General features: G+C 37.0%; 1 protein-coding gene across 7 annotated transcripts in view; it reads left to right on the forward strand.

Moving 5' to 3' along the window:
* bsnb (bassoon (presynaptic cytomatrix protein) b) overlaps positions 1-27,204 on the forward strand; it is a 92,415-nt gene that overhangs the window by 10,149 nt on the left and 55,062 nt on the right. For all 7 annotated transcript variants that reach the window (XM_015028696.1, XM_015028694.1, XM_015028697.1 and 4 more), the window contains exons 2-3: positions 3,389-3,779; positions 25,772-26,617. In XM_015028696.1, coding sequence (XP_014884182.1) covers positions 3,389-3,779; positions 25,772-26,617 — 1,237 coding nt within the window. The remainder of the gene's footprint in view (positions 1-3,388; positions 3,780-25,771; positions 26,618-27,204) is intronic.

A 27,204-nucleotide genomic window follows, 5' to 3' on the forward strand; every position in this document is an offset into this window, starting at 1 on the left:
TTTAATTTAGATGACAGCGTGATCTTGTTAAATGCACTGCTGCCACAGTGAAGGGTGGAAGCATCTCTCTGTTGCTTTACAATGAGAGGTTTTACTCGGTCTTCCCGTTACGATGAGCTGTCGTTGAATAAATGACTCTCTACTCGTTTTGCGATAATGCGAACAATTTGTTGTGCCTTAGACAAAGTGTCTGCAAGTTGATCTCAGTAGACTCCTGTTTGCCTGTATCTAAAGGAATCTTATGAAAAGGTGTCTTCCACTTCCACTTTTTCTTTGTTGCTCTCATTAAGTAAAGCCTCAGGCTTTGTATAAATCATTGGAGACTTGATGTCTGAGCTGTTCAAGGGGAGGTTTTTCAAGTGAAACTACCTGGTGCTTTGTGAGAACAGCAGGAGCATAATATTTATACTTACACCTTAAGTACAGAGTGCATAACTGATGAAACTGAAGAGAGACGTTGGCCATGGACTGTGAACACTTGTGTTGATTTTCAGATGTAGCAGACTAACAGTGCAGATGAGCTCACTGCGGTGAAATCTGGACTCCTGTGGAGAGTTGACCAAGGTTGAAGTTATGCAGCAGCTCAGCCCATTTCAAAATGACTCACAATGGTTAACATTTTATGTACTTCAGCTCTTTTAGTCCTCCCTTTAGTTTCACTCTCGCTTTGCTTTGGATGCCGAGCTGCTGCTGGGACCGTCTTTGAAGACGACAGGCTTGACAAAGCAAGGTATAAGTTGTTATGACAGTGGAAATTCGCTGCTCATATTTCAGTGTCTGCTCTAACGCCTAAAGGTCTGAGTAGGTGTGAAAACGAAAGTTTAAAACAGTTACACTTTTTTTTGTCTCAGCTTAGAAACACCTATAATAAATGAAGGATTTAGCTTTTTCAAATGTCCTGCTTCTAATCGATTCTAACGTTTCTTACTCTGCACTCAAAATTGAAATTATTCCAGAAAATCAAAAAAAAAGAAGAAAAAAAACAGTTGTCAGTAGTCTTAGCCCTTGGACAGTAAACATGTTTTTCTCTTAATTTACACACAGTTTAAAAAATACAGTTTTTGTTAGTTGGGAAAACTCTCTGATAAAAACAGAGAAAATAACTGCGGATTCTCACAAAGCAGGAGAATGATTAAAAAAAATATAAGAGCTGGACTGGAGTTTAAAGAGAACCACACAGCACAGAACCAGACTGCTGGAGCTACCAAGTGAAAGATTTCAAAGACCCTTCAAGAAAACTAGTGCGAGATGTCTCTAATTAATCCAGAACTACTGCCAAGATGTTAGCAAATGATTACAATCATTAGAACAAACCACGAACAACCATGTCTTCCAAGGAGACATCCTTTTGCATCCTCAAAAGATTATTCATACTGGAAGCATGTTCCTTGGTCAACTGATCTGAAACTACAGATCTTTGACCATAGAGATCAATTTTTATCTTTCCTATTGTGTTAATGAGAGTCAGCCAAGACAAAGACTCCTCATCAGGCTGCCTTTAAACTCTTGGCTTAGTAAACACATAAGAAGTCTTGACCACTTCTAAATAATTTGTCAGCATTTCGGGGAGACTTGTGACAGGACATGAATCATTTATAAGCTTTTTGACAACACACCGACAGGTTAAATGTTTGCTTCTTCTGACATTGATGCTGGCATCTGCATGGGGGCTTCCTGGGATATTTCTTTAGTCTCAGACGAGGTTAGAAACTGCAGAAAATTGACGACTGAAACCTCATTTGAATTATTCTACACTGATTAAGGATAAATTAAAATCCTGTTGACTCTATTTTTTTTTAAAACAATAAGTGGTGATTCTTCTTTTTCCAGAAAATATTTCTAAAATCTTGTCTCTTGTTCTTCATGCTAACCCAGCACTGTGTATCACTGGACGTGTTGGTTAACAACAGTTACTGTCTAGTGAAACGTGTTAAAATAGGTGTAATAAAATCTTAATGCATGCTTTAATATACTTATAGAAGTATTTAAATACAAACATAAAATCCTGACAATTCAAATAATAAAAGCACTTCATTGTTTTTAAGCTATCTTCCGTGTATTGCTGTACAGATTTTAAAAGTATAGAACAGAAATAGTTTTTCTTCACTTATTCGTCATGTAATTATGCCCATCATCCCCCTCAATCACTAATTTCTTCTTTCCCATAATAACTGTCACCATTCCTTCATTCTTCTCTCATCGGCCTCCTCAATCTGTCCCTCACTCACCCCAGGAAGATATGCGTGGTTATGGTGCACAGTGATTGCTACTGCAAGCCTAATTAACAAGCGATCATTTTGGTTTGAAGATATGTCCAACCTGTCCAGAAGTGTCTCAGCTAAAATGTGGAAATATGTGGTCCAAAATTGGACCACATATTTAAGTGAAATAAAATGGGTTAATAAGGTTTTTTTTTTTTTTTTTTTTTTTTTAAGCCTATATGTCGACAGTTTTAGCAATGAGTAGCAGATTTTACAAAAAGACTGTACTGCTTGTCAGGAACTGAAGTTAAGGACCTGCTTTGTTGCAAGCGTGCCACACTGCAGCGTGACTTAAAATTCACAATTACTCCATGAGTCACTTTCCATGTGCTCCAGTCATGTTTATTTTACTGACTTTGGTTAATTTATTCTGAATTATATGAAGCAGATGTCACATTTCAGTCTTAGCTTTCAGGGATTTTTGTATGATTTACTGACTTTCAGGTTCTTAAAATTATTTAACTATATTGCATATAAACCTTTTTTGTATGGACTCAGTAATAAAATGAGATCTAATGCTTAGTGGTGGATTAAAAACATATTCCAGATCATTCAGGGCAAATTAATAAGAAAATGCTAGTTACTGTCTTCCTTGGTTCTGGAGAGATTTCTGTTTGACATTGATATGTTTTTCTGTATTTAAAGATCTAATACTCTTTTAAATTATATTGGGTATTATTTGTCAGATATAAGGTGGCTGCATGCATTTTACTTGAACTGCGTTACATTTGCTGCTGCTAATAAAATAAATGACAATGTGAGTAGTAAAATATCTAATAAATAATGCAAGTATCACCCCATTATTGATTGTTTGTCAGCTACACAGCAGCATACTACAAAGCAAATGAGATGAAGATTAATTATCAGTGCTGGGAAATAGCCGTTTGACAGAACAGCTCTGGAATAATCTTTAGAAAATTTTAATCAATATGAGCTTCCTAATGAAATATTCAGGTTGAAAAAGTAAAAGTTTCTCCCTTTAGCCGAAATTGTAATATTAAGTGTAAAGAAACTATTTTGCCCCCTGAGAGAAATATTGCCAGTTTTGGTGGAGTAAAACATTAAACTCATGACTCAAATTAATTATCTAACTTATTGTACGCCTTCTTTTCCTCCCTCCCTTCCAGACCACCTCTATCAGACCCCGGGCCTAAAGCAGGAGCGCAGAGCACCCATGGGCCAGGCGACAGGTTGGCCTTCCATGATGCCAGTCAGCATGCTGCGCCTCAAGGAGGCCAGGGTCAGGGGCATGCAGCCAGGAAGAATCTGCAGGTTGACTTGGGGGGCGGCAGAACCGGAAGGTCCCCTTCTGTGTCCCCGGACCGTGGGAGCGTCCCCACCTCCCCTTATTCTGTGCCTCAAATTGCTCCGATGCCCAGCAGCAAGCTGTGTCCTGTCTGTAAAACCACCGACCTGATGGGCACTGGGGACGACAAGCCCAACTTCAACACCTGCACACTGTGCCGCTCCATGGTGTGCAACCAGTGCGGCTTCAACCCCAACCCTCACCTCACAGAGGTAGGCAGTGCTCAGTTATGGCATTTAAAAAAAAAATGAAGCTTGTTTTATTGTTGTTTGTTTGACATAAGATATTTTTATTTGACAATCTTTATTCAAAGTGGAAGATAAGGGTTGCAAACAACAGGATAAAATTTGAAAAATAATCAAAACGAGTCAAAATACCATTTCATCAAAATCATACCACTAGAATATATTAATTACAATTTAATACATAAAAAATGTGAACAAAACCCCCATAAGATATTTGTAAAAATCATAACATTGAGATAAATGTCTTCTATTAAAATACCTTTAATAGGGATTTTAATATATGTGATAGTGTATGATGTAACTTAGTTATGAGCAACAAAAAATGCTGACTGTGTGTCATTGTGCATTCACATGGGAAATATTGCTATAAAGAATAGTAATATCAAGTTGACTTTTTATTGCTTGGCTTGTAATTTTCAGATTTAAAAATGTAAAATAAAAACCTGTCCTTGATTAATTGAATTACAGGACATTCTTGGAACTGTTGAATGTTTGAAGGGATCAGAGATTGTTTGACAATCTGACAACAATTATTTCTGTTTGGTAAAAACATCTTCTTGCATCTTGGTGTGTTTGTATATTATACACTTCAAGTATTATATCAGTATCAGTATACTAAATGCGTGACAATTTTGTTTAAAACATTCTAATTAAATTTTCATTCTGTGGAAAGATTTTTCTAATCGCCGATGAAGAGCAGCTTTGATGATGACTATTGTTGCTGAGTTGGCTTTGACTGCTTCACAGTCTGTAATGCAGCAGCTGAACAGGAGGGAACATGAGAGATCAGTTACATGCTGACTGAGAGCTGTGAACCTTTTGTTCTAACAACAATTTGTCTTGATTTTTTAAATCTGTTGGATGTAATTTGCAAGTCATAAAATGTGTTTGTGAACAGAAACCAGCGAGTAACAGAATATGAGGGAAAAAAAAAACACAAGCTTAATTAATCAGGTTGCAGAATTAATTAAAACAATATAAGATATTCTTGTAATTTAATCTTGACAGTATATGTTTAGTGATGTATGGCACTGTCCACATTTAAAAATAGGTGGAAAGTCTCAAATTAGATTAATTTTTTGTTACAGTAGCAGAATCTCACACACAAAACTTTGCTGCAAGTCTCTTACCAGTGACATTCAAACATCATTTTTTACCTCACTTATTATCCTCTTCACTGCGTGGGGTGGCAAGATAAACTTCATCCAACCTCAGCCTTAATTGTCACAATTTTAGTCAATATTAAACTTTTAATTGATACTGTTAATGTAGATATCAATGCATTTAGAGAAGAAGATAATTTTGGTAACTATTTCCAAACTTTGTACTTTTTATCTTGCCATGTATGTTGTTGTACATGTGAAGAAAAGGAAGTGTGTTTTGTGGAAAACAATCTGTCATAGAGTGAAAGTATACGAATCTGATTAGGACAAATTATGCTGAAGATCTTTGTGACTTTCAACAAGTAAATTGTTTGGAGTCAAGAAGATTTTAGCTTAGTTCATTTTAGCTTAGTTTGCCCAATTGAAATATAGGTCAAATATTTATATAACAAATACTAACTTATAATGCATTCATCCACATAGCATAGAAAAACATATAATGTAATCCAAGAGTACAATCCTTCATCAGTTGATCATAAATTTATGAAATACAACCATATAGAAAAGAAAAAAATCTCTGCCTGCTCCTGATGACCTTTTCAGCTCGACTATCCAAGCCAGCCACCATCACTGTTAATCGCAGTTTGACTCATCATCATCCTCGATAAACACCATCACGTTGATCTGCCCATAATCAATTTCCCTTCTAAGCGATAAGGCGTGTTTTAGATAGGCTGCAGAAAAGCCGAAGCTCAGTCCATGTTAACTAGGTTATGGGGGTAAATCTTCAGGTCTCCGGAGGCAGAGCGCTTTCCCTCAACGTCTCTCTTCCTGTCAGCATCTGTCCAGCTCACTGAGGCTGAGCTGAAAAGTACCCGCCTCCGCTGTTCTCTTTACTCCCTCGCTCTCCTTCACTCCCTGCCACGATCCATTCTCCGCTATCTGTCTCCGCTTTGGTCCACGAGGTTTTTTTTCTTGTCCTTCCGATTCCTACGCCTTTCTTTTCTTTTCCTCTAACAATGGAAGCCTCCAGAGTTATGCTATCCTCATGCATGGAGGCACCCAAGCCTAAAAACACAGCCATTACCCAGTATACGTACATCGGCGCTGCATTTGTACAAAAAAATAAGCATTTACTCTCGATAACCCAGTGCATAATAAGCCTGCGGCTCCTCTTGTAGCCTGTAGGCCAGCTTAACTAACGTTGCATTATTGCAGTTCTGCCACATGACTCATTGAAGTTGATGTGAAACTTTATGACAGATGACACAGCCACACTTGATTCACAGTAACACTGTGGAATGGCCTAATTCATATTAGCAATGTGATTTATTTTAGGATCAACGCAAAAGGCTTTCTCAGCTACCTGTTCATTAAAATAAATGCTTAGATGGACTTCAATGATTGTTAATGGCAGGGGAAATATACTGAGCTGTCTTCACAGGAGCAGCATCAAGTATTTCTAAAATCCTATCAAGCTTTTATAGAAGATGGACGTACAGCTCCATCATTTTTACTGGCAGCCCTCGTAAAATTTAATAAAGTCTTAAAATAAATTCAGGCCCAGTATTTATAATCTTCTTCAGGATACTTTGAGGTAATTTGAGGGTGTCTCTTCTGAAGACATGGAGTTTTTTTTTTTTTTGTTTTTTTCCTTATTTACAACATTCTAGTCTATTTGAGTGCGGAAATGTACTTTGCAAATTAATTTGATTGACTAATAGATTGAGTGATTCATTCATTCATGTGCTGATCTCTAATAATCGTCTCCTTTCAGTCTACAGTTTCTGACTTGGCTAGGTCATCTACAGCATCATAGCATCTCTTCTGGGTTATCAGCTCTTGATAGGTTGTATTTTTTTTTCTGGATCTTTTGCTTGGTGCTTCTACCAGGCCTATTTTAATTGCTAAAGCAGGAATGGTTTCTGATATGGGGGACGTGCAAAAACTTGGGCCATTAGACTTCCCTGTCTGGAAATCAAGCCCTTAACTCTAAAAGTTACATTCTAGATTTTATGTTCCTTATCACTATTCACATGAAATATACAAAATGGAAGTTTGCATTACACATCATAAAATGCACATTCTCTCTGGACTTTCAAGGACATCTGCAGCATTTACACATGCCAGGATTACTCACTTGTTGACATGTTTAGTCAGAGATTATGTCTTGCTTTGTAAGAGGTCTGTTTGTTAACAAATGCTTTGCTCAAGCCAAATTACCTCTTCCAGATTACAGCAGTAAGAGTAGAATTTGTTACAGATTGATTATAGATTTATTGCTTCTATTTTCGTATTACTGATATCAACAGAATTTAATTTTGAATTTATGATTTCAAATACGAATTTAGAAAATATATTGAAAGCGATGTTGGAAAACAGTAGTGATCTAATATTTATAAAACATTTCATTAATCATATCTTTGGAAACCAAGTTCACCTTCCAACCCAAATCAAACCCTGTTCACTGCAAGAGCTCTAAAAGCAATAAATAACTTAAAAACAAGGTTAACAGATCTTAAAAAGCAACATGCCAACCTCAGATCTAAAGGTGTTCAAGAACTGATGAAAAACACGGTAATTAAAAGCTACAGTTAAGGTCAATTTATTCATATCACTCAGTCCAGAAGTTTGTTTCCGATAGGAAATGACAGACATCTTTCAAAAGATTGTACAATTCTAAGAAGAGTACCAATTAATCAAAGCTTTTCCTTCTTCATTTAAATTGTTTTAGAAAATGACATGATACAAAATATTTATACACATCTCAAAAATCAGTTGAAAAATCTTTCTTCTTCCATTCAGAAGAAGCATAAACATAAAAATAAAAAAAAGTCAAAGCAGCCGAATAATGTACATAAAAAAAAAACTCACAAAAGTGGCTAGTATTTGATAGAATGATAGAACTGCTTTAAAACTATTTCCCTGGTTTGCATCTCTGCCATGTAATCCTTTATGTTGCATTTCTTGCAACCTTACCTAGTAACTGCTGAGATAAAGTGGATTTTTTTTTTTTTACCACAAACTCAATATTTTTCCACCTGTCTCTGTATTAAGCAAAAGATTTTAATGATTTACTTAAAACATTTAGTACAATATGTCCTTATTTAAAATATTAAGGGCTAGCCTTGTTTACGCAGAGCGACTTGGGACACAAAGACTGTTCTTGAAATATAAGTCAGTGTTGTGTCAAGCAACTTAATGACGGGAATGCAGTTCAGATGTAAACAGCAAGCAACAAATGGATGTCATGTGCCACAGTGTGTTACAGGGCTGTCAGTCAGGCTGAAAGGAACTGTTTTATTTACAGATTTAGTCTGACAATTGAGACCTGCAAGCAATCATGCAGTTGACTTCTGTTCACATGTGATAATCTTCTGCAGGAGATAACTGGGTAAAGAAATGAATGTGCTCCGCGATTCAAAAAAAAAAAAAAGAGTAGTTACGAAGGAGTTGAGAAACCAGTGATGTTGGGGAAGAGCAGCTAGAGATTCAGAGAGACGAGGTCGTCTGAAGACAGCCTTCAAACAACAGAGAACATGAGCACACAGTGAGAGATAGTGAAAATACCACAGACACTCCCCAGACACCGTTCTCCCACCACCATGCAGGAGAACATCTGCTTTATAATTGGTCCAATTTCTATTTATAGAGCCTACCCTCCTTCTGTCTGCAGCAATGGCCTGGTCCTGAGAAGCCACAGCTGAAAGGAGAGAGCAGTGTGAAAAAGCTGTGTAGCAGCAGGAGGAGATGGAACAGGAGAGAAAACCATCATCATAAATTAACCATAATAGCTGCAGTGTTTATAACACGGCAGAGCAACTGTACAACGATTCAGCACCTGGGAAGAATAGAAAATACAAAATGTGCAAATAAATAAAACAATTAATTTTTGCACGGAGCAAACTGCTTCTCTGTAAAGGAGCCGGTGACACTCAAATACCACAGGAATTTTAAAACATAAACTGGCAAAATTTCGATAGTTCAATTTCAAAATCTGAAGAAGACCTTGGAGGTCTTTTTTTTCTTTTTTTTTTTTTTACCCAACAATCCAACAAGCCGAGAGTTGTTTTTAACAAACACATAGGCCCACTGGTTCTACTTTTCTGCACACAATAATTCAGGTGGCAGGAGTATTAATCACATTTAAATAAAGCAAAAATAATTATTTCTTTTATACCTCCTGGACTGTCCTGGATACACACCAACCCTGCAATGTGTTTAGACACAAAATATGAGTTAAGATCATCCATGTTTTTTCTTCATCCTTTTTTTCTTTTCTTTTTTTTTTAAGAAACTGCATGACAGAATCAACTTTACTGGTTTAAAATATATCACTAAAATAAAGGTTGATACTACCAATAAAACAAGTGTTAAACAGATTTCTATTAGATAGCATAGTACATGTATACCTTTATATCTGTTTACACCTCCTCATTTTAAATATACATGAAGCCTTAAAATAAATTAACCTTTTCTTGTAGTGGCACAATTTTGTGCTAAAAATTGTGATGTGATTTCAGTACGTCTATTTAGTGGGAAAAATAGTTACAAAACGAGTAGTAATTATTGTAACTTGTGCAAAACAAATGTAGCCACAGCATTTCTTAAAATGTTTAATTTAATGCCACAAGTTGATTAGAGTAATTAGGAACTTTTGATTTGTTCCTTCTGTTTCCCTGCTTCATTAAGATGATGTGACACAGACACCGTTTCTCTCAAGATCTCCTCAAAAATGGGAAACACAGGAGAACTTGCTATTAAAGTGAGGCAGATTGGTGTTGACTCTTGTACAAAAATAGCTACTTGCCTGAACTTGAACATATCGATATTCAGGGCAATAATTAAAAATCCAGCTGGATTAGAATCAAACATGCCATCGTAGGCAGTGAGAATCACAGGGATAGTATAAAAATATCTCTAAAGTTGACTAGTCAAGAACTGCAGGCAATATTTTACTCAGTTTATGCTACTGCAATAAATGAATATTTCATTATAAAGGCTCGATGCATTTTTCACTTTGGGTGCCAGTAATTATGGTGGGCACTTAAGTATTTATGTTACCCCTTGTTTTTACTGATTGCACCCTTCAAGACATTTTATCTCTTATCTCAGAACAGCTAAAAGTCTTATTTTATAACCTCGAGGTGCTCTGATATGATCATGAAAAGTATAAAGTATAAAAGTTAAGCTTAACTATTGCACTGTGAGCTCAGCTTTATCAATGTTTAAAATGATCAGTGATGAAGTTAGAGGGCAAAGAATGTCTTTTATTCCACTTACACACACCCATTTATGTATAGCTTCCAGGCAAGGTCTTTTTTGCCACCTATTAAAGAGAACGGAGGCAGATAAAGTCATCTTGTGATAAAAGTGGGCAGCAGCACATTGCTTGGATTTAAAGCTGCAGATGTCAGAATAGTTTGTCTGGAGCAAGGTTGAAACTGATGTTGCGCAGGCATGGTGAAGACATGTCAGACTTACTGCATATGAAGACAGTAAAAATTGCTAAAGCGTATCCCCTTACACTGGACGACTCATTGATGAACTGACAAATGTATCCCTGCAATTTCCTGTAGATTTCCACAATATTTTAACACTTTTTCCAGTTATTTCTATTGTTAAAAGGCCTGCCTTTTTTCCACATTAAAAGACATTCTAAATACACACATGGAGAATAAGGGGAGCAGTCACAGGACAGGCAAAGACTTATCATAATGTCTCCATAAAAGGTTTTGTTTTTGAAAGTGTTCAAAGAGAGTAATTAGTTGTCAGTGTTTAACTTGCAGCAGACAGCAGGCGAAGTAATCTCTTTTCAAAGGCAGATTCAAGATAACCTCTATTCATATTGGGTCAGATTCAAGCACTGAATGCCAGCCTTCTGAAAACACTAATTCATTTTGAAGTCAACAGCTTTTAATTGACATTGAACTTTTTCATAACATATTTGCACATAGAGGTATTTCATCTTTTAACTTTCTGCTCAACAAAGCAGCTTTCATACCACACTGTTCAATACAGGCTGTTGGGATTAACAGTTTGCACTCTATATAGTCTGAATTATATTACTTGTATTTGTTTTGCAAGAGTCTTTACTCGCAGTATCTAATACTGGTGGAAAATGAAATATAATCAAATAATGACTCTGGAGAACTTGACTTTATCCAGATATACTTGACTTTATATGTGTTGGATCAGCAACACATATACAATTTACAGGACAAATATAGTAATTTTTTTCACTATATCTTAAATAGTTCACTTTATTTAAATTAAATTAAATTTAAATTAGATATTATAATCATACATAAAACTTTAACTTTTTTAATTAAATTTTTTGATTCTTATGCTACAGTTCATCATGAACCAATTTACTGTTACATCCTTTTCTATATTAGTGCTTGACTTGCTGAGTAATTGTGCTTTGTAATTTGTGAAGAAAAATAAGACAATATTTAAGATAAACACAGTTTAATTTATTTGATGCTTACAGCTCCCTTTATATTCCAATTTTCACATTTCTTAAAAGTTACTTTATTCTACAAATAAAGCCTTTTTATGTGTAGAATTGTGGCACTTTGTGCTTTCCATACAGACTGTGTGGTCTAAGTTATTAATATTTTAGTCTCCTGTGTTCGATGTTTAGATTTAAAACCTAAAAAGCATGGACCAAACCTTGGTTTAGCAGCTAAAAGGTTCACAGCTGCATCTTCATTTCTTCCACAGCTTCTCACTTCTTGTCAAATCCTGTCTGCAGCAGTGATGACACACCTGGTAGAAACGTCACTCTAGCGCAAGTTACAAAACAGCAGAACTAATGTTTGCCAGCGTTCAAACGTAGCCAATCGGACCTGCTATAATTATAACTTCCACTGGTAAAAATACACAGGTCTCTGACAGAAGCTGCTGAGCTTGTCAGCACCAGTAGAGCAGAAGACACGGAGATGAGACAGGTCCAGCTGCAGGTGACAGAGGATTGGAGAGCGAACCACGGCATGTTCCTCCGGTGACTGTAGCGGAGCTGTTTCTTTATATCAAAGCGATGGGCCAGTTCTCTGAGCCAAAGCAGAAAAACAGATTGGAGCTGTAGTGCACCAAGTATTTTAAATAATTTTACGGTGTGGACTTATTAAACTCAAAGTCAGAAGTTGTGTCAGCGGCTAAGCCATTTTTGTGCTTGGGATAAGGGGATTCCTGATTCTTAATATATAGGCACGGAGAAACCTAATAAGAGTTTTTTTTTTCTTTTTTTTACTTAAGTATTATAGTAAATTAAATATAAATCCTACAGACCTATTTTGAAAGAGGCCTGTAGGATTTCAAAATACAGGCCTAATATTTAGCTTCTTCGACAGTCAAGAAGCTAAATGTTAGCCAGTTAAAACCATTCTAAAACCAGTTTTGATGTAGGTTTGGGATTATTTTCCAGCTGTTGAGTTAACATAATACTTAACTTGGACGCCTAACTCCATATAAATTATTCCACCAGCTTTATGTAATGCAACAGTAACTGACAGCAAAGCAAGCCCTCATTATCAAGCTAACACCATCATACATGGTAGGTATTAAAACGTCTTTAGGTCTTAAAGCTTCATTTTGATTCATCCAAACATAATTTTTGTCATTGTAGTGAAACAACTCAGTTTTAGCTTTGTCCATGTGAACAGCTGCTGATTCTAGTCAATTTTAGAGCAAGGGCTTTTTTTCTTGACATCTTCTCATTTTTTTTTTTTTTTCTTAACTCTCTTCATAGTGAACAGTAACACTGTTGTTCAGGCTTGATCCTCGGTGCTCATGGGTTGTTCCCACCAATTTTCTGTCATTTAGGGTGACATAATGACCACTAATGACCACTTCAAACATTTTATACCAGAGACATTCAGTAACACAATCATATCCTGATGCACAGATCAGTAGCCAGTTTGACGTTCAACCCATAACTTTCCAACTGTGTGGCTACTATTCTATCTGCTGAGGCACAGTTGGTCCTATTGGTGCAAAGGCCAGTGTCAGTGCAAGTTTAATAAATGTCTTTTTCTTTTCTAATGTTTGATTATTGCCTTTGACTGCAGCCTGTGGCAAATGCACAGCAGAAACATACATTTAAAGTTGTGGATGTAATCTCTCTGGAGGTTTATTTCACAAGTAACTTCAATTTCTGGAAATGAGTCATAGGCACTCTTCTAAAAATATTTGACTTTTTTTATTTTTTTATTCTGGACCTAATGCCAAAACTGTGACATAAGGACATACAGTATGTAGTAAGTTTCCCCAGGCTGTTTTAACTGATTTCAATGCTGCCGAGGTTGTAATCCTGAGGCTCAAAATTGATTTTCTCAAGCTTCCACAGCAGCATTAACTTGGGAGAGCAAGTTGTCCACAGTGTCATGAATAAACACTCGGTTATTTTTTTTGTAAGTGCACTTAAGTAAACTTTATAGGCAGTGAGCGTCCTGGGTATGGTATTGATCTTGGTTGCAACTTCAACTTGTGATTACTTCTAAACTTTTCAAAAGAGTGCTGTATGCCTCGTACTGGGAGCTTCTCGGTTTGCCTGTTACTTACAGTTTGTTGCTGTTCGTGGCCTATTTATTTATTTTTTGTTTGCATATAAGCACAAATAACTGGTTGATGAAAACATTTATGAAAGCTCATTAGATTTATTTTCTCCCATCTTCTTTGGTTAATGTGTGTTAAAGTATAGTGGTTCTTGAAACTTTTTCCCCTTTCGTGCCACAAGTATCTAGCTGGAAAGCAAATAAATGTTTTAGGGGTGGAAAATTTGAAACATTTTAAACTCCTGGAAGAAATTTCTGTTGCTACTCAGTGATCATAGGCAGATGAGGGCTGTCAGGAATACACGATGGAAACAAAAATATAAAATGTACAATACTTTGATCGTGGATGTGTTCACACACTCTTGATATAAATATATTAAAAAAGTGTTGATACTTTTTATCTGATTAGTCAATAAATCATCAGAATAGTTGATAAACTAATTCATTACTGAAATAATTGTTAGTTGTTAGATTTAGTTCAGAAATCTTAACTTACTTCTTCAAAACTTTAAGGAGATATAATTTTTAGATTTGGGAACATTCTTGGAATCGCTGTGAAGGAGGAAGATAAAATTTACCTTCATCTTTCTGGACAGGATCAGGTTTCAGATAAAAACTGACTGACCATCGTTTCAGTCACCTCTAAAAACAATACTACTTTCATTTTTTTTTTTTTTTCACAACAATGACAGAAATATTGTTGTGTTTCTGTCAAACATACATTTTGGAATTGTAATGCAATATTGTCATTTTTTCAGATCATGACACAAAATACATCCTACAAAGTTTGGGTGGATTTTAGCAAGAAAGGAGTTTTATTTTTTTTATCTTTCATGTAGTCTTGATCCTTCATGCAGACATATGGAGAAGACAACCAGTACTTGGCAGAAATCCTTTTTTTTTCCTGGCAGAAAATCTTGCAACTCCTTCAGTGTTGCTACTGGCCTCTTGGCAGCCTCTTTGACCAGCTTCCATATTGTCTTTTCATTAATTTTAGAGAAGCATCCTGTGTCACTGCTGTCACAAGTTTTTTTCTCCACTTATTGAGGCACATTGTATATTAAATTCTATGAACTTTTGTTATTTTTTTCCTGACTGGTAGCTTTGTTCTTTTTTCTGCAAAATACAGCTTTAATGGCCAAAAACATTCCTCTAGGACATCTGAACTTATTATACGTTTATCAGGTTCTCTGTGTTTGAAGAAAGATGTCAAGTCAAATAGATTAAATACCAAAATTGTATCAAAAATGTTCCAAGAGGTTAATCTTTTTAGCCCTAACTAAATCTGATGGAAAATCAGTGGGTTTATTTGAAGAGGGATGTAGATAAGAGATCTCCCTGCAATCATAGAGTTTTGGAAAGCTTTCAGTAGCTGGAGTGGGCAAATATTGATAAGTCAAGTCAAGACTCCTACACTTTTGAGCGCTGCTGTAGGACCCAATCAGGAAAATCTGAACTGATATTTTTCTAATGCCTGTCTAAATCTGTTTCTGCTATATATAAGAAAACCTACACATCCAGAAAAATCATGTTTCACAGAGAATGTGGATGGAGGCTGAACTAAAGTGTCTTAAAAGCCATTTATTTGTAAAACTCCATCATTTCCCCCAGTGCATGTTAACGATGTGCTTTCTGCTGGGAAAACTTGTAAACATTTGCTTGTATTGCAGTCTCACACAATAGTGTCAGGCTGTATTTTCCTTTCTATCTGAAATATTCCTATCTTATCATTTCATGATGCTTTTCAGCACAACGTTTCTGGGTGCAGTTATTAACTGGAACTTTAGGTTGACAAATGGTGGGAACTGGGTCAGGAATCCAGCCGAGGCACATACAAGCTGATATTTGCATACACCAAAATATTTTGCAATAAGAGCTGCCAGAGACTAAATCTGGGGCACTGATTTAATTATTACTCCATAGCTCACTGCATTTAAAGTCCCAGCTTGTTATTATCACTTTAGCTTCTCTCTACAATAAGGAACAACAGAAAACAGCAGGTCCCGTCAGCACATGGAGGAATAATTCATGCTTATTAGATCGATTTTGCCTGACAAGCTCCTTTTATTACTGCTAAAAACGGCATATAATTTGATTACTAATTTACTGTAATGTGATCATTTCAATTCCAACACGTCCTATGATACATACCTGCTTTTAAAATGTTTGGTTACTACTTTTGTTACTTTTTGAGAAGTATAATTTCATCACAACTAGATCTATTTCACAGGTGATCCTGTTTGCAATTCCACAGTAACATGTACCTAAAATTAAGGTGGAAGAAAGTATTTATTCAATCTCTTCCAGCTTTCCAGCTTTGATGTAATCATTACATTAAATAACGCCCAGATTTTTGTGCCATGAACTCAATAACACCAGAATTATAAAAACTGCACAAGCATAACAGATCACAGCGAAAATCATTGAATGCACATGTTTTAACTTTGAGATTCTGCAGCGTGTGTCAGGATTAAATGTTAGTCAGTACGCACTACTTTCCCGCATCCTATTAACAATTTGGCTCCCTGCTGCGGCTAACACTGCACCAGCTCACCTGTTGAGAGCCTCTCAATAAGCAGAATGAAAAGAAATTCATCAGCCGTTTCCACATATCCACTAACACATTCTCATTCATCTCAGTTTGTTTAAATGGACTCCATTAGCTGCTTTGGCCACATTCAGGAGTAAAGCCACAGCATTTATTGAGTAGTTGCTTGTAGTGCTGGCCGGGTTGGAATCGAGCATAGACAGACAAACTCAGAGAGAAAGAAAAGAGCGAGTGAGAGAAATAGACCGAGAGAGAAGCAGTGAAAGGAATTTCAATGTCTTTGGCCCAATTTGAAAAGAATGATTAAACCACTGCATCTCAATCATCCTGATTATGAAACTGCAGTCAGCTGAGCTGCCATATGTACTTCAGGGAGATACCCCACCTTGATATCTAGGCAGAGCTTCTTCCTTCATCGTGATCACACGCAGTTTGATGATTGGAATGTTTTTTAGGGAATGTACTGCATTGCATTTAACATCAGTCAGCAAATACATGAATGATAGCAGGTGGGGAAGTAACTTCATCTTAGAGAACGTTGTATGGCTGTGAATCTAAAATAGCTATAGGCTCAAATGAGGTTCTGATGGAGCCACAAATTTGAGCAAAACATCAGTGTTGCATATCGTGAGATATAAATGATTTAATACAATGAGGTAACTTCCTGTTCTTCACATACAGCTCACTGACAGTTTGCTGGAACCGAATGGGGAGGAGAAGTTTCTATTTGTCTTTCACACTGAGGTAGCGATCACAGTCTGAAACTTAGGACAGGCTCAAGGTGTTCATACATCAGATTCGCGCTGTAAACACTCTTTTGTCAAGGTTTTTTGAGCTCTAGTGATCTTCATTTCACAGGTAGAGAGAGAAGGAGGGACGACATGCACGAAAGGTTTGAGATTTGAGAGTCGAATCCCAGACGGCTGACTCGAGTATCAGTTGCCTTCATCTGTATGTCAGCTCTGCCTCGGGGTCTAAGCACTCACGACTCGACTGAGACCTTAGGTTTTAACTCATGAACAATCTTTATCCCGTTTAATCAAGGGTAAATGTGACTTGGTCCGTGTAGATCATTTGAGTAAATGACTAATGTACCTCTGAGTTACCATTGTGTAGAAATGACAGGTTTTCCGGTCACTTTATATCTGTAATGTTCCCCAACAGCATGTGGCAGTAAAAAGACTGAATGGCAGCTTCCAGGTTCGTCTGTGTTTGATAATGCTATCGGACGTGTGTTTACAGTGAGTGAGGCACAGACCACATCTCTGACTGATATTACTTTTCCTCCTGCATTTGGTTTAATAACCAGAACCACTGCAGGTCATGCTATTATTGACTCAACATTAAACCTGTCAGCATTTGCTGTATCATCATAATGATGATCACATGGATTACTCTCATCGATTCAGAACGAAATAATATATTAATTTACCTCTGACGTGTTATTTTCTAATGCGATGATGCTTTTTCAAAAATAAAAACACTTGGTGATTCATTCATTCAGAAATGTGAAATTAATTGGAGTTAACCAATTTTTACTGTCTTTTTTTAACTTAACTGTTTATATTTAGTGCAGTGAATGTGCATTTCAGTTGCATCCCTCCTTTTAAAGTAATTCAGAGCGTTTAACAGTATTTTTCACACATTGGATTAAATTTATTGAAAAGGATAAACATGCTAAATTTGTATGTTTTAACCCTCCTGCGACCTTATCGCGATGCTCAAGAGGATCGAGGAAAAAGTCTCAGTCAGTCAGACAGAAGATCATATTGTCAAATTAAATCTTCTATTTCCGAAACTACACATAAAAAACCTTGAAAAAGGCACATACAGGGTCAGTACCGAGTTGAGGGACTTGTGAGCTGAGACTTGACTTGACCATGTCTGTCTGCCCATGACCAGAGAAAACCCACAGTATCCTTGCCATGCCATTTAAAATGTTCATAAAAGTGCAGTAGCTTTTAAATATTTTCTTTAAAACTGTGGTAAACCTGAAAAATAGAAACTGGACATCGCTGATTTAGGATTTGATGCATTTTAGTTCTCATTCATGTAATAAATCATATTGTGTTGATTCAAATGTTTTATATAATGGAAGATATTTAGGGAAAAATAAAACTTAAACCCTGCTTTTGTTTACTTCTTACTGTACTTTACTAAAATTACCCTCCATAGATTCAAATAGGTGTTACTATGTGGTAATAAACCTGCAATTTATTACCATTGAACTCATTATGTTGGTCAAGACTTAAGAAGAACTCAGACTATAGTTATATATACTGCTGTGTTTGCTAGAATAAATATATTATTACTTCACTATTTAGAAATGTAATAGACTAAATAATTAAAATATTTCAAAGAAAAATAATATTCAAGGTCAGACTTAATATATATTGTAAATACCTGCACATATTACCAATAATTTTTTTTGTTTTTATTATTTAATAACCAACTGTTAGTGGGTCCCCTGTTCTAGCAGCGAGTTCCTCATGAAGGACTCAAGCATCTTTCTGGCTGAGGACGACCTCCATGTCCTGACTCGTAACCTTTGACATGCATCTCTCCAGAGAACACTCTTGTCTACTAAGCTAGAGTTTGAATGGAGTCTGTGTTTCAATGAGAGCTGGTAAAAAAAAATAAATAAAGAAATATGATTATAAGCTTAAAAATTGAAGCTAGGGGAAGGGGGGCTAGATAGAACAAAAAATCCGATAAGAAGAATTAAAGGCATCAAAAGGAGCGCATGATTGGTGTTTCAGTGAGCTGATAGAGGAGCAGAACAGGAGATGGAGTGTGCAGTGTGCTTGTTTTCTGCTGATACAGATCAGATTTCATAAAGATCCACATGACTGCCTCATAACAAGGGGATGGAGAGAGGAATGAGATGGAGATATGAGGCGGAGGCAAACAGAGACATGAAGAAATTGATAAATAGCTGCTTGCCCTCCCTGCAGCTGCTCTCTTTGTTTTTCCGGCTTGTGTTTTTCCTGTTGAGCTTTATATGATTATCCAAACTGTAATTTGGAAAGAAAGAGGATTGGAAAACAATATGAAGGAAAGAAGACATAATAAATTAAATTTTAATTGAATCAGCGATTGGATGAAGTGTGGCGTTAGTTAGGAGTCGCCCTGATTTGTACACCGTCCACATTACTTTGACGTTTGCCATCTCTGGTTGTCTGACTTACAGTGACAACCATGTGGGCGTCATCACTTTTTATTGTACAGGCTGGCAGGAGGCCAGGCTAAGATCCTGTTGAGCCTGTGACATGCTCTGTCTAAGTTACTGAATGACAGACTGACCTAATGATTGACTGAGAGCTTAATAATATTTACCATATAGCAGGTGGAGCACGTGCTGAAGCCTTCAATGCTGTCACTATAGTTTGAAAACTCCTGTTTGACTAGATTTACAGCGCCTTGCAAAAGTATTCACATCTCATGTTAATAGTTTTTAATATATCTATTATTTCAGATTTCGAAGCTTTGCCTCTTCTACTAGAGTTAGCAGTTGCTTCTCCTCTGATTAATGTTCTCCCTTCCCGGCCTTTCAGTTCAGGTGGCAGCCATGTTTTTGTAGCTTTGGTTTTGTACAGAAAGATGGTGTTGAATACTCTGAGCGTAAGATGTTGTTTTTAACCCAATTTAAATGTTTCTGCATCTTTGTCCTTGATACTCTTGGTTCCTTAATGTTCTCTAACAAACCTCTGAAATCTTTAAAGAACCTCTATATTTATATTGAGATTAAATTCCACATATTTGAACTCTGCTTAGTAATTGCATTACTTCTAAGTGACTTTGGTAGAACTGCATTTTGTTTATAGGAGTTTCATGTTGAAGTGAACTGCATGCAAATGCTCACTACACTTTTCATATGTTTCATATGAATTAAACATTTTGACTGCCAGGTATTTCACAATAATACACTACTCTGTGTGATTACATCACACAAATCTCTATGAAATACAGTAATAATTGTCATTGTGATGTGAGAAACTTCAACAAGTATAACTCGTTTTGCAAAGTGCAACAAATACAAAATAATAAGTGCAACACTGTGGTACAAAAAGTAACTAATAAGGTTGACTGGAAACGTGAGTTTATTATTCTGGCTTGTTTTCTCTAATTTTCCCTGCCCTTTATAGTTTTCAGCTGTAGTCTCTGGACAGAGGGTATGTGGACATCAGACAGTGACAGCATGTGGGTGTGAGGGTTTAAAGAACAGCAATTGGAACAAATTGGCGTCACATTTGTACATGTACATGGTATATGTGGGTGTATTTGATGCCCACAAACACTAAAAAGCTGTGACATTGTAGCAACGACACACTACAGCGCAGTTCCTCCTTTGGCTCCTAAACCTGTGCTGACCTCTAAAGACGAGGACTCAACTCAGCTTTTTCCACATTATCTGGCACCAAGTCATCATTCATCCTTCAATTTCTAAGTTTTGTTGAGCAGGGATGTGCATTGATCAAATGCCATTTTCCAGAATCTCCCACAATCCCCTAATTGTATTTAAATTTTGGAAGCTAAGTCAAGATGTTGTGCTCTTTACGTTCTCGGAGGATTCTTGCTGTGCTTCAGGTCACATTGTCCCAGCCAAAGCAGTCGCTTCAATCAATAAATATCATTTTCTTGAAGAGTTATATTGGACTCTGACAACACAAGTCGATGATGTGTGTCAGAGCAGTATTGGCAATATTCACAGTTCTCACTACCCATTGAGTACATCTCTTAAAATATGAGAAATCTGATCAGTATGCGCCTGCACTCCACCTTACTCCTCTAATGCAGCTACACTTGTGCTTGCTAAGTTTTTGAGTGCTATTCCAGATTCTGGTTTTGACTTGGAGAGCTCTGTATGGACAGTAAGGATGTAAGGACTACCAGATCCTTACATCTCCATCATCTCCATCAGGTCCTTGAGGTCCTGTGATCAAAGGCTGCTTATAATCCCCAATAAAAAATGGAAAACTGAAGGAAACATGATTTTCTTCTCCTCTCCTCCTCTGTCAACGAGAAAAGTGAACTTAGTGGCTTCCTTTAAAAGTCAGCTAAAAACTTGTGTTTTTAAATCTGCTTTTGGGTTTTTATTTTGTCTGTTAAAGCATTTTGTGAAATTTGTCTTGAAAATACATACCATTTTACTTGTTTACTTTCTAATTGACTGTGCTTGTTGACACATTCCTGTGATTAGAATTTTATCAGCTTCAGTATTGAATATCAGAACATTGCAAAGAAGGCCAAAACCCAAAGACTGGGTTTCCTTATGTTGCTGAACACACAGGTTTGTTCTGAATAGAAAATATGTTATTTGTTGCATCGTTGTGTGGACATAAAATAAACTACACCAATTACCGTTGGAATGGGATTGCACACTAATATGCTGGAGCATAAGTTGTGGTAAGCAGCAGACAGCAGGCTAGCTATAAGATCCCATGTTTCAGCTAATTAACCAGCTAGTGTTGGCTTGCTAGATTCGCATCGTTACTCTATAAACAGGAGAAGAAGAACTAATACCAGAATAGACTTTATTGACCATCACTGTGTCCACAAACAAGAAATGTAACTTCAGCTTCATGCGATTCATACACTGACAGCATACAGACATTAATTACAGGAAATATTACGTGTAAGAATTAATGAAGAACTGATATTAAATCCAGTGGGGATTCATGTTACATTTTGCTTTGGTTTTCCACCACTACATAAATCTGTTTAAGAAAAATAAGATAATAAAATGAATATTTTAAAATGGGCTACTGTTTTTCCTGACACTGACTTTAAATGAATCTAAGAGTAATATCTTTACCTGAATCAAACTGATTTGCAAATCCTTACACGTCGACTGTCAACACTCTGTTTCTCTGCATCTAAATCAAAGCAACAGTCAATTAATTTCAGACATTTTTGTGTTTGCAATAATTGACTAATCATATTATTATAGGTTTAATAGCGCTGCTTTTCATTTTGAAAACTAGAAATTGGGTCATGTCACCGTACAAAATTAGCTTTCTACGTCACTTAAATGATGAATTTGATGTCCTAAAGGCTGAGCCATCCTACTTTGACACCAGTGACTCATTGTCTCTGTCTCTTTTCTTCTCACATTGATCCAAACATTGAGCAGTTAGGAAAGAATAACAAAGTGAAAAGAAATAGGTGTGCAATCTGATTATTATGCTACAGTGTAAATTAGATGTTATCGGCTCAGGTTGGAGTTTCTGAGCCTCTCGTGTCACTACAAGATCCCAGCACGGCGGATAGTTTGTTCCCTGCTCTGTGCAGGGATTCAAGAATTCAAAAGGTCCAGTGACTCATGCTGTTGTAGCTAAGCTGTGAAGTGATAATATGCCTGCAAGGTTATAATAATTGTTTTGATCTGTAATTGTATTATGATAATGTACAATATTAAATTAATTGTACAATTATCAGCTTTCTTCAGCAGCTACTACACAGAGAGCCAAATAAGCTTAGAGGGTAGGATAAGAGGTCTTGTAATTAGCAAATGTTGATATAGTGGTATGACGTCATTATCATATATTTAAGTTTAATGTAATAGGGCACATATTAAATTACATTGTTTAAATCCTATCTATGTTGATTACAAAACAAAAAAACCCCACATGCATTTCATTTTTTGAAAATAAAATGTTTATTTTTAATTCTGCACTATAAAAGAAGTGCAACAATACTGTGCATGAGAGGTGGATCATCTCTTCACTACTGTGTCATCCTATTTCATCCCTTCCTTCCTCCATTGCATTTGAATTAGTTTATCTTTTATTTAAGTATTTTTGTTTGATTAGGAAGTTAATTATAACTGAAGCAAAATCTCGCTTATTATTTAACTTAATTGTGCCTGTGTTTTCTTCGGAAGTCTTTATATTGCTTAATATTTCTATTAATTCTAATTCTGTTTCAAGTTTAGGCCGACTGACTTGTACAATATGACAGACAATGACCCCCGATCAACACAAAATTACTCTGAGCGACCTCCTGCTGATAGATATTACCTACCGTAGTCTGATAATCCTTACAGTAGTCACGGGTAGATTTAGAAAATTACTTTAACTCTTTCATGCATGAGTTAAAACCTCATTCAGCACTTTTGTCCCTAAATTGATTGGATCAGCTGTTAGAATGAAAACAAATGGGAAATTTAGCTTTTTTTTAACCATGAACCTTTCAAAGAGTTTTGGTCTCAGGTGGAAACAAGCATTTATACTATAAATATGTACATGACAAATAAATAATACAAAATATTTTAATGTAAGATATTGTAACTAATGTGGCTACGTATGTTACATTATTTCTAATCTCTTATATTGGCTACACTACTGCAACATGCTCCTGTCCTCTTCATCCCGCTTTCAGCTCTTTGGTCATACCATTTATTGATGCTACAAATATTTTTTTTACCTGGAAGGATCTTATTCTAGGACTGACAAGATATTTGTCAGGTGTTTATCCTTTCTGACTTAGTGCCTCCCATTCGAAGAATGTTTGAAGAATGGGTTTGTGAACTTACACTGATTGGCAAGTAGGTAGCCCTGAATGTAGGGGCAAACAAGAGTCCAAAAAGGTGACTTTTAAGTGTACCATCAACTCCAACACACATACAAAAAGGTGGGATTTTTAAAGGTTTTGCTCTTTAGTAACTACTATAGATAAAAGGGTTGAATCACTGGATGTATAGGTATGAAACATCTCAGAGGTTTTAGTACGAAAAGATCAAAACTGCAAAAGTAGGAGATGAGAGGAGGGTCATATGACCATCCCCCACTCCTCACTGGGACTAAAACACTGACTGGTTATTGGCTGCCACTATATCTCTGGAGAGAAGGCATTCTTACATGGGAAAAACTTTCAAACTCCTTATGGAAAGATTTCAGGCCACGATTAAAATCCAGAACATTCTGGCTGTAGTTGTCATTAAAAAACCCCAAACTATTTAGCTTTGAGTTTATTTCTTGTCTACTCTTGAGTTTTCTGGCTTTGCCAACCACTTTGTACCTGAATCACATTTCTATTCTTATTCTTCTACTGTTTTTACTTTTGCTTGATTCATTACTGCCCATAATGTCACAGTTTTTAACTCTTTTGTAATTCGGACTTGCAGGTCACTAACATTTAATCACCACTATGTAAAGATTGGTGCTAAATTTCACACTTATAAAAAAAGTCTCTAATCGCTTCTTTTTTAGAGCAAACATTAAACTTTAATCTATAAATAACCCAAAATTGGCTTAAGAGGCATTTTGACCTAATACTATTTAAGAAAAAGTGAACAACAGGCTTGTAGCATCACTCTTTGTGCCCAGTATCTCTAAGGGATCCCCTGCTCTCTCACAGCCTTTCTCTGGCTGCATTTATAATGCATGAAGGCATTATGCAATGACCATGAATCCACAACAGCTACAATAGTGTGGCAGCTGTCAAAGCACCAGGATGCCAATTACCTCTTATGGCCATGTGCCATCACTAACACCTCTCAGTGGCCTTCTCTTCAGCATACACCTCAATGGTGCAAAAAAGAAAAAAGGCAGCAGAAAAAGCAAAAGAGTCTGAAACAAAGAAGAAATGACTGTGGATTCAAAAAAGTAGATTAGATTGTTTAGAGGATTTTAATAAAGATGGAAAAAAAGAAGAAAGGCAAGAGGTGCAAATAATACATTTGGGGGAATCGTATAACGAGGGTCAGCTCTGGATTATTAAAGATGTCCAAAGTTGTCTCCATCTGTCACATTTATTTGCCATGCTTTTGTAAATGGGTAAACAGTGTTTACCAATTAATGGTGGTGCTGAGCTTTATGGATGCTTAAATCCCTCCTCAATGGGACATTTCACATCATTCCCAATTATGAATCACTTCAATCATTTTCCACATTCAAATTTCCCCCTATTCATTTAGACTGAAGGGTTTTTTTCAGCTGCACTGGATGAGTGGTAAACATGCAGTCAGTCAGACAAACAGTTAAACGTGCATACTGCATTACAGCAAAGAAAAACCACACATTGACTGTAGTTTACTTTATAGTTTAACTTTCTTGGATATTTTTGGACAGCAAGGAGAAAGTGGGGTGTTTACTTAATACCTGAGGGAAAGTATGGGGAGCATTCAAACAGCACTGACGATAATTTACTGTATCTGTTTAAGAAAGTCTTGTTCTTTTGTTCTCATCATCTCCTGCATTTTTAGTTTTCTGCAGTGTTTCCGCTAGTTTAGCTTTCCTAATACTTCTCACAATGAGAGGACTAATTTAACACTTCAGAAAACCTGCTGTTTAAGGTCCTTTTTGCTGATGTTCAAAGATTCAGATCCATTTCAGTGGGGAAAAAGCTTGAAAGTTAGGAGCAGAAGGTATACTACTGTATCGTTGCTGATTTTCTTGCACTTCACTTGAGTGCTGAACTTATGCTTGAACGCAGAGTCCTCAAGTCAAACATTTTTTCTTTTTGCACTGTAAAGTTCATTAAAATGTATTGCCCTATTTCTCAAAATGTTACATTATGTGACTAGTAGAGCAATGCCTGTATACATAAAGATATATGGAAGTATACGTAAAAAAGAGAAATTCCAAAGTGAAAAGGTGTTTATGTTTTTCAGCTGGATTTGACTTTGTACTCGCAGATATAAGATAATATGGTTTATGTCTTATGTGTTATTGAAATTGCAGATCCAAACAGAAGCTGTGAATTGTCGGAGAGCTTTGTGGCTTAATGTTGAATTTATTCCTCTTTCAGGTACAAGAGTGGCTATGTTTGAACTGTCAGATGCAGAGAGCGCTGGGGATGGATATGACCACACCACGTTCCAAGAGTCAGCAGCAGATTCACTCTCCTTCTCATCCAACCCAACCTGAGCCCAAACCTGAAGCTACCAATCAGCCCGCGCCTCAGCCTCAGCCTCAGCCTCACCCTCAGCCTCAACCTCAGCCTCAACCTCAGCCTCAGCCTCAACCCACTCCTCAGAAACAGCCTACGGCTCAGCCACATCCAGCGCCTGGCCCTACCAAACAGCCTGCCGCAGGTGGTCCGGGTCATCAACAACCCAAACTGCCTCCAGGGGCGGTCCCTCTCCCTGGAATGGCCAAGGCCCCATCCCAGCCAGATCTCTCTCGAGGCTCGCCTGCCCACCATCCCCAGCAACCCCGCCAGGATCAGACTCGCAGTGCTGGAAGCTCCCCATCACGACAGCCCCCTCCCCCCGAGCAGACATTTGGAAAGCTGTTTGGCTTCGGCGCTTCCCTTTTAAACCAGGCCAGCACTCTCATATCTGAGACCACTCAACCCCAGCAACAGCAGCAGCCCCCAAAACCGGCTCCCAAACCTGGGGGGCCTCCTGGTCCAGGACCCGGAGCAGGTAAATCTCCGGGACCGCCTGCACAACAAGGGCCACAACCCCCACCACAGCAGCAACAACGGCATGCTCCCCCTGAGTCTTCTAAACCCAGAGCCTCCTGTCCCCTCTGCAAGACTAACCTTAATATCGGCAACGCCTCTGAGGAACCCAACTACAACACCTGCACACAGTGCCACTCCCAGGTGTGCAACATGTGTGGATTCAATCCCACTCCACACCTAGTTGAGGTAAGGCTCTGAGTCAATTTGTCTTTGCTTCTTGTTTTTCAGCTATTCCACAGACAAAAGTTAGGCTTTGTTAAATTATTTATTGTTTTGTTTTTGTCGGTGGAGCCAGTTGTTGTTGTTGCTCACAGCAAAAACATGTAAATCCCAGCCTTTCTGTCTTGAGCTTGCATCCTCTCCCTGTTCATGTTTACTCCAAATGCTGCTAAAGGGTCAGAAGGTTCTTTGTCATTATCCTGTTTCATACCTTTGCATTCACAGGCAAATCTCAACAAATGCAATTTTATTTAAAATTGTACTGAGGTAGTTTAGTAATTCAAATCAGAAAGTGAGACTCACATTGTTCACAACTTCATTGCTCACAAAAGGATATTTTCCAAGCTGTAATTTGGGATGATTATATCTTAAAAACCTTAAATTCAGTTTAAGACCAATGAAAAAGGAATTTTCCGACAGAAAAATTGGCCCACTTAATACTTGATCAGGACTCCTTTTGAATGGATTATTACATCAATGTGGTGTAACACTGAAGTGATCAGCTGAGGTGTTGAGAAGGTTGCTTTAGTAGTTTTCTTGAAGGATGACACTTT

Source organism: Poecilia latipinna, unplaced genomic scaffold, assembly GCF_001443285.1.
Source record: "Poecilia latipinna isolate Pla-1442-1.1 unplaced genomic scaffold, P_latipinna-1.0 Scaffold133, whole genome shotgun sequence".
Taxonomy (NCBI): domain Eukaryota; kingdom Metazoa; phylum Chordata; class Actinopteri; order Cyprinodontiformes; family Poeciliidae; genus Poecilia; species Poecilia latipinna.